At 39.3% G+C, this 12,654-nt stretch overlaps 1 protein-coding gene across 7 annotated transcripts in view; it reads left to right on the forward strand.

Moving 5' to 3' along the window:
- CENPC (centromere protein C) overlaps positions 1-12,654 on the forward strand; it is a 115,248-nt gene that overhangs the window by 66,336 nt on the left and 36,258 nt on the right. For 5 of the 7 annotated variants that reach the window (XR_010156585.1, XM_063809597.1, XM_063809598.1 and 2 more), the window contains 2 exons: positions 7,294-7,384; positions 9,607-9,805. Coding sequence is in view for 6 of the 7 variants with exons in the window: in XM_063809597.1 (XP_063665667.1) it covers positions 7,294-7,384; positions 9,607-9,677 (162 nt within the window). In the remaining variant the exon portion in view is untranslated. Of the gene's footprint in view, positions 1-7,293; positions 7,385-9,606; positions 9,806-12,654 lie in introns of those variants that run through there. The other 2 variants (XM_054683060.1, XM_054683059.1) reach the window with 1 other exon arrangement.

Below are 12,654 nucleotides of genomic sequence, written 5' to 3' on the forward strand. Positions count from 1 at the left end.
CACTGCATCTAGGCCAACATCTACTATTTTTTGATTATGGCCATTCTTGCAGGAATGAGGTGGTATCTCATTGTGGTTTCGATTTGCATTTTCCTTATCATTAGTTATTGTTGAGCATTTTTTTGTGTGCTTCTTGGCCATTTGTATATCTTCTTTTGAGAATTGTCTATTCATGTCCTTAGCCCACTTTTTGATGAGATTGTTTGGTTTTATCTTGCTGATTTGTTTGAGTTCCATGTAGATTCTGGATATTATTCCATTGTTGCACAGACAGTTTGTGAATATTTTCTTTCACTCTGGGTTGTCTGTTTACTCTGCCGTTGCCTGTTTACTCTGCCAATTATTTCTTTGGCTGTGCAGAAGCTTTTTAGTTTAATTAGGTCCCATCTATTTTGTTTTTGTTGTGTTTGCTTTTGGATTCTTGGTCATGAAGTCTTTGCCTAAGCCAATGTCTGGAAGGGTTTTTCTGATGTTATCTTTTAGAATTTTCATGGCTTCAGGTCTTAGTTTCAAGTCTTTGATCCATCTTGAGTTGATTTTGGTATAAGGTGGCAGATGAGGATCCAGTTTTATTTTTCTACTTGTGCCTTACTGGTTATCCCAGCACCATTTGTTGAATAGGGTGTCCCTTCCCTACTTAGTGTTTTTGTTTGCTTTGTTGAAGATCAGTTGGCTGTAAGTATTTGGCTTTACTTCTGGGCTCTATTCAGTTCCATGGTCTATGTGCCTATGTTCATTTCAGTACTGTGCTGTTTTGGTAACTATATGTTTATAGTATAGTTTGAAGTCAGGTAATGTGATGCCTCCAGATTTGTTCTTTTTGCTTAGTCTTCCCTTTGGCTATGCAGGCTCTTTTTTGGTTCCATAATGAATTTTAGGATTGCTTTTTCTAGTTCTTTGAAGAATGATGATAGTATTTTGATGGGAATTGCATTGAATTTGTAGATTGCTTTTGGCAGTATGTCATTTTCACAATACTGGTTCTACCCATCCATGAGCATGGGATGTGTTTTCATTTGTTTATGTCGTCTATGATTTCTCACCTCTTTGGTTAGGTATATTCCAAATTATTATTATTATTTGTGGCTATTGTAAAAGGAGTTGAGTTCTTGATTTGTTTCTCAGCTTGGTCGCTGCTGGTGTATAGCAGAGCTATTGATTTGTGTACGTTGATTTTGTATCCTGAAAGTTTACTGAATTCACTTATCAGATCTAGGAACTTTTTGGATGAGTCTAGGGTTTTCTAGCTATATGATAATATCATTGGCAAACAGCAACAGTTTGACTTCCTCTTTTCTAGTTTGGATACCCTTTATTTCTTTCTTTTGTCCGATTGCTCTGGCCAGGACTTCCAGTACTATGTTGAATAGAAGTGGTGAAAGTGGGCATCCTTGTCCTCTTTCAGTTCTCAGGAGAAACTTTTCAACTTTTCCTTGTTCAGTATGATGCTGGCTGTAGGTTAGTCATAAATGGCTTTTATTACCTTGAGTTATGCTCCTTCTATGCCGATTTTGCTGAGGGTTTTAATCATAAAGCAATGCCGGATTTTGGCAAATGCTTTTTCTGCATCTATTGAGCTGATCATGTGATTTTTGGTTTTAATTCTGTTTATGTGGTATTTCACATTTATTGACTTGCGTATTGACTTCTCTCTGTCTTTTGGAATCATTTCAGTTGGATTGGTACCAATTCTTCTTTGAATGTCTGATAGAATTCAGCTGTGAATCCATCTGGTCCTGGACTTTTTTGTTGTTGTTGACAATTCTTTTATTACCCTTTCAATCTTGCTGCTTATTATTGGTCTATTTAGAGTTTCTATTTCTTCTTGGTTTAATCTAAGAAGGTTGTGTATTTCCAAGAATTTGTCTCTTTTCTGATAGATAAATTGAATGTCTGATAGAATTCAGCTGTGAATCCATCTGGTCCTGGAATTTTTTTTTTCTTTTTCTTTTCTTCCTTTATGAGACGGGGTTTTGCTCTTGTTGCCCAGGCTGGAGTGCAATGGTGCGATTTCAGCTCACTGTAACCTCCATCTCCCAGGTTCAAGTGATTCTCCTGCCTCAGCCTCCCAAGTAGCTGGGATTACAGGCATGTGCCACCAAGTCTGGCTAATTTTGTATTTTTAGTAGAGACAGGGTTTTGCCATGTTGGCCAGGCTGGTTTTGAACTCCTGACCTCAGGCAATCCACCTGCCTCAGCCTCCCAAAGTGTTGGGATTACAGGCATTAGCCACTATACCCGGCCTGGACTTTTTTTGTTGTTGACAATTCTTTTATTACCATTTCAATCTCATTGCTTGTTATTGGTCTTTTCAGAGTTTCTATTTCTTCCTGGTTTAATCTAGGGAGTTGTATATTTCCAGGAATTTATCTGTCTCATCTAGGTCTGGTTTGTATACATAAAGGTGTTCATATGAGCCTTGAATGATCTTTTGTCTTTCTGTGGTATTGGTTGTAATATCTCCCATTTTGTTTCTAATTCAGTTTATTTGGATCTTCTGTCTTCTTTGTTAACCTCACTAATGGTCTATCAATTCTGATTATATTTTCATTTAGTTCTACCAAATGGCCTGATCTTCATCTGCTGGGTTTAGGTTTTGTTTGTTTTTATTTCTCTAGCTCCTTGAGGTGTGACCTTAGATTGTGTATTTGTGTTCTTTCAGACTTTTTGATGGAGGCATTTAATGCTATTAACTTTCCTGTTAGCACTGCTTTTGCTGTATCTTAGAGGTTTTGATAGATTGTGTCACTATTATTGTTTAGTTCAAAGAATTTTTCAATTTTCATCTTTATTTCATTGTTGACCCAACAGTCATTCAGGAGGAGATTATTTAATTTCCATCTATTTGCTTGGTTTTGAGGGTTCATTTTGGAGTTGACTTCCAATTTTATTCGACTGTGGTCTGAGAGAGTACTTGATATAATTTTGGTTTTCTTAAATTTATTGAGACTTGATTTGTGGCCTCTCATACAGTCTATCTTGGAAAATGTTCCATGAGCTGATGAATAGAATGTATATTCTGCAGTTTTTGGGTAGAATGTTCTGTAAATATCTATTAAGTCCATTTGTTCCAGTGTATAGTTTAAATCCATTGTTTCTTTGTTGACTTTCTGTCTTGATGACCTGTTTACTGCTGTCAGTGGGGTATTGAAGACCTTCAGTATAAGTGTGTTGCCGTCTATCTCGTTTCTTAGGCCTAGTAGTGATTGTCTTATAAATTTGGGAGCTCTGGTGTTAGGTGCATATATATTTAGGATTGTGATATTTTCCTGTTGGACTAGTCCATTTCTTATTATATAATGGCCTTCTTTGTCTTTTTAACTGTTGTTGCTTTAAAGTCTGTTTTGTCTGATATAAGAATAGCTACTCCTGCTCTCTTTTGGTATCCATTTGCATGGAATATCTTTTACTACTTCTTTACCCTAAGCTTATGTGAATCCTTATGTGTTAAGTGAGTCTTTTGAGGACAGCAGGTACTTTGTTGGTGAATGCTTATGCATTCTGCCGTTCTGTATCTTTTAAGTGGAGCATTGAAGTCATTTATATTCAATGTTAGTATTGAGATGTGAGGTACTGTTCTGTTCATTGTGCTAGTTGTTGCCTGAATACTTTGTGTGTGTGTGTGTTTGTGTGTGTGTGTGTGTGTGTGTGTGTGTGTTTTATAGACCCTGGGAGATTTATCCTTTAAGGAGGTTCTATTTTGATATATTTTGAGTTTTTGTTTCAAGATTTAGAACTCCTTTTAGCAGTTGTTGTAGTGCTGGCTTGTTAGTGGGGATTTCTCTCGCCATTTGTTTGTCTGAAAAAGACTTTATCTTTCTTTCATTTATGAAGCTTAGTTTTGCTGGATACTAAAATTCTTGGCTGATAATTGTTTTATTTAAGGAGGATAAAGATAGGACCTCAGTCCCATCTAGCTTGTAGGGTTTCTGCTGAGAAATCTGCTGTTAATCTGATAGGTTTTTTAAAAATAGGTTGCCTGATGCTTTGGCCTCACAGCTCTTAAGATTCTTTGCTTTGTCTTGACTTTAGATAACCTAATGACTGTGTGGCTAGGTGATGATCTTTTTGCGATGAATTTTCCAGGTGCTCTTTGAACTTCTTGTATTTGGATGTCTAGATTGCTAGCAAGGCCAGGGAAGTTATCCTTGATTATTTCCTCAAATTTTCCCAAACTTTTAGATTTCTCTTCTTCCTCAGGAAAACCAATTATTCTTATGTGTGGTCATTTAACATAATCCCAAACTTCTTCAAGGCTTTGTTCATTTTTTTTTAAATTTATTTTCTCTTTGTCTTTGATTGGGTTAATTCAAAAGCCTTGTTTTTGAGCTCTGAAGTTCTTCTACTCGTTCGATTCTATTGTTAAAACTTTCTAATGTATTTTGCATTTCTCTAAGTATGCCTTTCATTTCCGGAAGTTGTGATTGTTTTTTATTTATGCTATCTATTTCTCTCGAGATTTTTTCATCAAAATCCTGTATTTTTTAAAAAAAATTCTTTAAGTTGGTTTTCATCTTTCTCTGGTGCCTCCTTGAGTGATGTAATAATCAACCTTCTGAATTATTTTTCTGGCAATTCAGAGATTTATTTGTTTGGATCTGTTGCTAGGGAGCTAGTATGATCTTTTGGGGGTGTTAAAGAACCTTGCTTTGTCACATTACCAGAATTGTTTTTCTGGTTTCTTCTCATTTGGGTAGACTGTGTCAGAGGAGACATCTGGAGGTCAAGCACTGCAGTTCAGATTCATTTGTTCCATGGAGTGATCCCTTGATGTGGTGCTCTCCTCCTTCCCCTAGGGATTATGCTTCCTGAGAGGCAGTCTGCAGTGATTGCTATTGCTCTTCTGTGTCCGGCTACCCAGCAGAGCTATGGGGCTCCAGGCTGGTACTGGGAAGTGCCTGCAAAGAGTCTTGTGATATGATCTGTCTTCAGGTCTCTCAGCCATGGATCTCAGCAGCTGCTCCAGTGGAGGTAGCAGGGGAGTGAAGCAGACTCTGTGACGGTCTTTGGTTGTAGTTTTGTTTAGTGTGCTGGTTTTCTTTAATATTGGTTGTGCTAGCAGGTGGCTGGCCACCAGCCAGGAGATGGTACTTTCAAGAGAGCATCTGCTGATACAAGGTTGCCACAGGTTGCCTGGGTAAGTATTCAGGTTTCTCAGGTGATGGGTGGGGCCTTATAGCTCCTGTCTTAGGCTACAGGGCAGTTAGAGAAAGACCATCAGGTGCAGGTAGGATTGATTAGGTGTGTCTGAGCTCAGACTCTCCTTGGGCTGAGCTTTCTGTGACCACTGTAGGGGACGAAAATATGGTTCCCAGGCCACTGGAGTTATGTTCCCAAGGGGATTATGGCTGTCTCTAGTACATCATACTGGTCACCAAGGAAGTGGGGGAAGCTGGCAGACTGGCCTCACCCAGCTCCCATGCAGCCAGGCTAGGCCAGTCTCACTCCTACTGTGCCCCACCAAACCAAGTTTGTATCCAGACAGCCAGTGAGCAGGACTGACATTTTGCGCTAGGCTATAAGTCTCCCTGCTGAGAAAGCAAGCTGGGCTTTCAGGCCCTGCCCCTTGCTGCCTACCCTGGCTTGTATCTGAACTTCCTATTCGCCCTTCCCCCAATTCTGCCCAGGAAAATTCACGCTTCATCAAAATTATTTAAAGTTCAGCTGGAAGTTTCCTTCTTTCTGTGGTCCTCCCCCAGTTCCACTGGCAGCCATCCCCAAGGAACCCTATGAGATAAAGTCAGAAATGGCTTCCTTGGGCTTCCTTGGAAACCAGGAGTACTTACAGGGCTCTTCCTGCCTCTGCTTCTACTATTATATTTCCCTTGGCTCTCTCAATTCGTTTCAGCTCTAGGTAAGGTTAAATCCTTCTCTCATGACCTGGATTTTCAGCTTCCCCAGTAAGGATGTGTTTGGAGGCAGACTTTCGCCCCTTTCACACTTTGGGCACTCACGGTTGTTCAGCTGTCTCATGGAGTTTGCAGCAGCAAGCCATTTCTTTCAAAGAGTCTGTGAATTCTTTCAGTTTTCTTGGTATGTTCCTGCAGTAGTTCTTCTGGCAAAAAAGTTCATGTGAGTTTCCACATGCTGTTCTGTCCATCTGAGTGGGAGCTGCAAGTTAGTCCTACTTTCTATCCTCCACTTTTTCCTGTATGTGCTATACTTTTATGTGACTGGCAGTTCAGTAGATTTATTTACATCAGCATCACCACAAACATGTGAGTAATGCTTTTCACTGGGACATCATGATGGCTGTGAGGTCACTAGGCAATACGATTTTTTTAATGCCATTGTAACCTTATAGGACCACTATCATGTAGGCAGTTTGCTGTTGACTGAAACATCGTTAGGCAGTGCATGACTGTATCACAGATTTAATGGCTTAATACTCTTGGGCTGGGCGCGGTGGCTCACACCTGTAATCCCAGCACTTTGGGAGGCCGAGGCGGGCGGATCACCAGGTCAGGAGATCGAGACCATGGTGAAACCCCGTCTCTACTAAAAATACAAAAAAAAATTAGCCAGGCGCGATGGCGGGCGCCTGTAGTCCCAGCTACTCAGGAGGCTGAGGCTGGAGAATGGCATGAACCCTGGAGGCGGAGCTTGCAGTGAGCCTAGATCGCCTCACTGTACTCCAGCCTGGATGACAGAGTGAGACTCCGTCTCAAAAAACAAGAAACAATACTCTTGTATTATCTGTCTCACAGTTATGTAGAGAGAACCATGAGCTTGACCAGGTATTCTCTTTAGAGTATTACAAGACTGGAATCAAGATGTTGACAGGTTTGTATTTCTTTCTGGAGGCTGTAAGGACGAATCTGCTTCCAGTCTCGTTCAGACTGTTGGCAGAATTCAGTTTTAAGTGGTTGTGGGACTGAGGTTCCCATTTCCTCACTGGCTGTTGGCCAGGGTGTCATTCTTAGTTTCTAGAAATAACTCATGTTTCTTGGCATATGGCCCCACATCTTTAGTGCCAGCAACGGTGCAAGTCCCTTTCATGCTTCAAATTTCTGTGACTGTTCCTTCTGCTTCGTTTCTTCTCTGCTTCCAGCAGGAGAAAGTACTCTATTTTTAAGGGCTTAATGTGATTAGATTGGGCCTACCTACATTATCAAAGATAATCTCCCCATCTCAAGGTCCCTTTTGCCATGAAATTTAATGTATTTACAAGTTCTGGAGATTAAAGCCAGCACATTTATGGGGAGTCATTATTCTTCCCACTACATTTTAAGGTTCCTTTGGAGTATTATCATGGTTCAATTTTGAATGAGATTTTTATTTTTATTTTTACAGGTTTTTTATGTTAACTTTGGTGACCTTTTGTGTACTTTACATGAAACACCTTATATATTAAGTACTGGGGATTCGTTCTATGTTCCTTCAGGTAAGACAATTTATTTCACTTAGACAACATGTATATAGTTGTTTTTGGGCACTATGGAAATGGAAGCCACAGTGGTCAAAATGAAGTGTGATATGACTGATGGATGTCAGAACAGTTTGGTACATATTTTCCTTTCATTTGATCATTAGGTAAGTGTATTAGCATTTTCTGGTGGTTTTTTTTGTTTTCGAGACAGAGTCTTGCTCTGTCACCCAGGCTGGAGTGCAGTGGCACGATCTCAGCTCACTGTAGCCTCCACCTCCTGGGTTCAAGCGATTCTTGTGCCTCAGACTCTCGAGTAGCTGGGACTACAGGCACGAACCACCACATCCGGCTACTTTTTGTATTTTTAGTAGAGACGGGATTTTGCTATGTTAGCCGTAACAGATCACCTGAGCTCAAGTGATCTGCCCACCTCGGCCTCCAAAGTGCTATGATTACAGGTGTGAGCCACAGTGCCCAACCAATTAGTGTTTTGATACATGAGAACAAGAGTTGTTTACTACTGAATATGAAAATATTGGCTGGGCATGGTGGCTCATGCCTGTAATACCAGCACTTTAGGAGGCCAAAGTGGGCAAATCACAAGGACAGGAGATCGAGACCATCCTGGCTAACACGGTGAAACCCCATCTCTACTAAAAATACAAAAAAATTAGTTGGGCGCGGTGGCGGACACCTGTGGTTCCAGCTACTCTGGAGGCTGAGGCAGGAGAATGGCATGAACCTGGGAGATGGAGCTTGCAGTGACCAGAGACTGCACCACTGCACTCCAGCCTAGGGGACAGAGTGAGACTCGGTCTCAAAAAAAAAATACATTTATGTATATAGTCAGCAGATATGTTGTATTACAGAGGAGAACAAAAATTATTTACCCCATGTTATCTCTAAGAAATTATGTTTTTAGAACATTATTTTAAACTGTTTCAAGAATGGTATGCTTCATCAGCTATCGAACAGCAGAAGTTATTGTAAATAGGCATTTTAATCCACTTGTCATTCATTCACTCATTCAACAAGTATGATTAAGAGACTACTATGGGCCAGGTGCAGTGGCTCACACCTGTAATCCCAACATTTTGAGAGGCTGAGGAGGACTTGAGGTGAGGAGTTCGGGACCAGCCTGGGCAACCTAGGGAGACCCTGTGTCTACAAAAAATGCAAAAGTTAACCAGGCATGGTGATGCACACCTATAGTCCTAGCTCTCGGGGGGCTGGGACAGGAGGATTGCATGAGCCCAGGAGTTCAAAGTTGCAGTGAGCTGTGATTGTACTACTGCACTCCAGCCTGGGTGACAGAGCAAGACTCTGTCTCAAAAACAAAAACAAAACAAAGTGTCTACTATGTCCATGTATTGCTGCAAGATTTGGGATATATAAATGAACAAAACAGGCAAAAATCCCTGCTTTTATAGAGCTTACATTCTGTTGGAAGGAGACAATAATAATAGCCATACTTGCATAATCCTTAGTATGTCAGCACTGTTGTGAATACTTTCTCAATTTCTAATATATAGAAAGTCACAGTGATAGTACTCAATTCTAATACGCCTGTCACATGTGATACTTGCCGTCCATCTGTATTTCACTTTTGCTGTTATTTGTTACCTCATTTATTTAAGAGTAGCATTTGCCTTTTTAAAATTTTGAGATTTTGGCCGGGCGCGGTGGCTCATGCCTGTAATCCAAGCTCTCAGGGAGGCAAGAGGCAGGAGGATAGCTTGAGCCCAGGAGTTCGAGACCTGCCTGGGCAATATAGCGAGACCCCGTTCTCCAGAAAAAGAAAAAGAAAAAAAAACAAAACAAAAGACAAAAAATAAATAAATAAAATTTTGAGATTTTATTCTACTTAACATTGTACCTTTTATATTCATCTATATATGAGTATGTCTGGTTAGAGGAATCCACAGCAGTTCTGTAGACCTAATAAAGATTGGTTTCAGAAAGAGATTTTCTTTTCTTACACTCTCGACTGATTCATCTCCGTATTTATTTTCATAACGATGTGAAATTTATATTTCTGTTCTCTCAAGCCTCATCTGGATCACGTGTCATGGTTAGCTGTTGATGTAGTTCATGGAATTAAATAAGTTACTTTAGGTTAGGTGAATTGTTTTTATCTTGTGTCCTATAGTACAACTGTCAGGTGATGACTACATACTTAATCAAAAAGAATGATTCATATGTAAATAATTTTTATTTTCTTATCACTTTACTTTTAGGTAACTATTATAACATCAAAAATCTCCGGAATGAGGAAAGTGTTCTTCTTTTTACTCAGATAAAAAGATGAAAGATCAACCAACCTTAAATATATGTATGTATATATGTATATATGAAAAACAGTTTGTATAGTTGGAATATTTGTCTTTGTAATTACTTGTGATGTTTTAAAATAAAAATTTTATTCAGTTTTGTGTAGACTTGTATTTGATAAACATTTCTAACTCATGTTTTTTCTGATTTTTCAGTGACTGTACATAATAGCTTGTAGCGATGTCCATATTTATGATATTATTTTTATAATTTGACAAGAATACGAAAATGAAATATAGAACATTTCTGTGTCAAAAGAGACCTGATTAATATGTCTACTCATTAAAAAACATCTTTTCCAAATACTAATTTTAAATCATTTATTATTAAATAATCCAATGGGAGAGAACTGTGATAAAAGGCATGTTTGTATTAATTTCCTAGAACTGCTGTAACAAAATACCACAAAATGAGTGACTTAAAGCAACAGAAATTTATTATCTCAGTTCTAGAGGCTAGAAGTCTGAAATCAAGGTGTTGTCAAGGCCGTGATGTCTTTGAAAACCTGTAAGGGAGAGAATCCTTCCTTATTCCTAACTTCTGGTGGTTTACTGGCAATTTCTGGCATTCCTTGGCTTGCACCGGTAGCATTTCAATCTACTTGCATTATCACATGGTATTCTCACCTTGTGTGTCTGTGTTGGCATGACATCTATTTAGTATATTACATGTAAATGTTTTTCCATTATGCTTTTTGGTTCATATTTTCTGTTGGAGGCAGTGTCCTTCGCCATTGCTTTCTGTGTGTGGCCTCAACTTTCCCTTTTTAATATCAATCAATAAATCTAAGCTAAAAATTCTAATCAAGGTTTTTGGTATGGTTAGCATATAATTCTCATTAACTCTGAAGAAATTGATGTTTCACGGTAAAAATATTTTTAGGCCAACTCCCTTTTCAGGTCTTATTTAACCATTAAATACACACATTCAAAGCAACTCTGGTGTAGGACTTAGGAAGAATGAAGTGTGATGGCTCTTTTTTTATACTTTATAATTTTCTATTGTGATTTCTCTTTTATTGAGTCATTTTTAATTTTTTTTTTTACTTTTATTTCTTTGAATATATTTGTTATGAAGTCTTATTGAAGGCTTGACTAATCAAGTATCTGGGCCCATACAGATTTAGTTTTCACTGAATGCTTTTTTTCCTTTAGTATATTTCACTTTCCTATGTTTTTACATGTCTAATAATTTTTGGTTGACAGCTGGACATTTTAGGTAGCATATTGTAGCAACTCAATTTTGTTTTATATCTAAGGGATTTGTATTGTTTTAAATTTAGCATTTTGACTGGACTCAAATTGTGGAATCTTATCTTATATATGATGTGAAGTTATTGCTGTCTGTGCTCAGTTTTTAAGTTCTTTATTTCAATATTTATTCTTGCTTGCTAGGGGTAGTTCCTGTGTCTGCATAGCTTAGCAGTCAGCCAATCATTTGGACAAAGGTTAAGATCAAACACTTGAGTCTATAAGCCTTCTACCCACTGTTGGTTGTTCTGTGTGGGATGGGGGATGCATTCAGTGTAGGAGGCAGTTCCCAATTCCCCTTGGTTTTTACATTTGCCATGCTCTCTTGAGTCTCCCCTGTGCATGCATCATTTCAGTTTGCCAAAGATGTTTGGAGAGCTCATGTTACCCTTTTCTGCCCTTCTGTTTCCAGGACCTTGTTAAATTTCTGGCTGCTCTGTTGCTCTTCAAGAACTAGGACTGTAACCTTTGGTTAGCAACTACAGATACTCCTTGTCCATTCCTAAGTGATTTTTTTACTTTTGACTTACAAAGCTGTAGGTTTATACCTCTGCTGTAAATCAAGACTCCTCTTACAGCAAAATTGCTAGTTTTTCAGTTAGCTACAGCCAGACAAAACTGTAGTTTTTACCAATCAACCTAGGGGTGGGTGAGACCTCACTCAAGGAGGCCACAGATTCCAACAGTTCTTTTCCAAAGCTTTAGCAATATTTTTTCTTTATTTTCTTTTTTCTTTTCTTTTCTTTTTTTTTTTTTTTTTGTTTGAGGCAGAGTTTCACTCTTGTTGCCTGGGCTGGAGTGCGATGGTGTGATCTCAGCTCACTGCAACCTCCACCTCCCGGGTTCAAGCAATTCTCCTGCGTCAGCCTCCTGAGTAGCTGGGATTACAGTTGCTTGCCACCACGCCTGGCTAGTTTTTGTGTTTTTAGTAGAGACAGATTTTCACCATGTTGGCCAGGCCTGTCTCGAATTCCTGACCTCAGGGTGATCCACCCACCTCGGCCTCCCAAAGTGTTGGGATTACAGGTGTGAGCCACTGTGCCCAGCTTAAGTGTAGCCTTTCTATGTCTAAACTGAAAGCCCATATGGTTCAGCAAAGGCTCTCCATTCTGCTTGGTCAGAGCCACGTCTGATTTTTGCCACCTCTGTACTCTGTTCAGCTCATAGGCTTCTGTCATGTCTCAGAATTTTGCTCTGCACATTTGCAGCCTACTGTTCAGCCAACTGTTCAGCCAACTTCTAGGGCTATAATGGCTGATACAGTAGTCACAAGTTGTAGCTATTTAAAATTAATTTAAAATATTGTTTCTTACTTGCATTTGCCACATTTCAAGTGCTTAGTAGCACATGGTACTGGTGGCTACCACATTAGATGTCACAGATACAAGTTGCAGAAAGTTCTGTTCTTGGGCACCTCGTGCAGATTTCTGGAGCTCTTTTTCAGTGGAGTTTCCACTTCTGTACCCTGCATCACAATTCAGTCTTCTCAACAGCCCTAAATTGTGATCTTTCTCTGCCCATTAAGACCACTGTTCTTTTTGAGCTTAACTCTCTGTGTCCAGTTTTGGAGAGTGCCCCCAGGCATAAAACTGGGTGACTATGGAGTTAATCTCATGTCTTTAAAGAATCACAGTCCTGCCTACTTTGTCAGGCAGCCCTCATGCTCATGAAGGGTCTTAAAGAAAGAGACTTCTACCCGGGCGT

Source organism: Pan troglodytes, chromosome 3 (assembly GCF_028858775.2).
Source record: "Pan troglodytes isolate AG18354 chromosome 3, NHGRI_mPanTro3-v2.0_pri, whole genome shotgun sequence".
NCBI lineage: Eukaryota > Metazoa > Chordata > Mammalia > Primates > Hominidae > Pan > Pan troglodytes.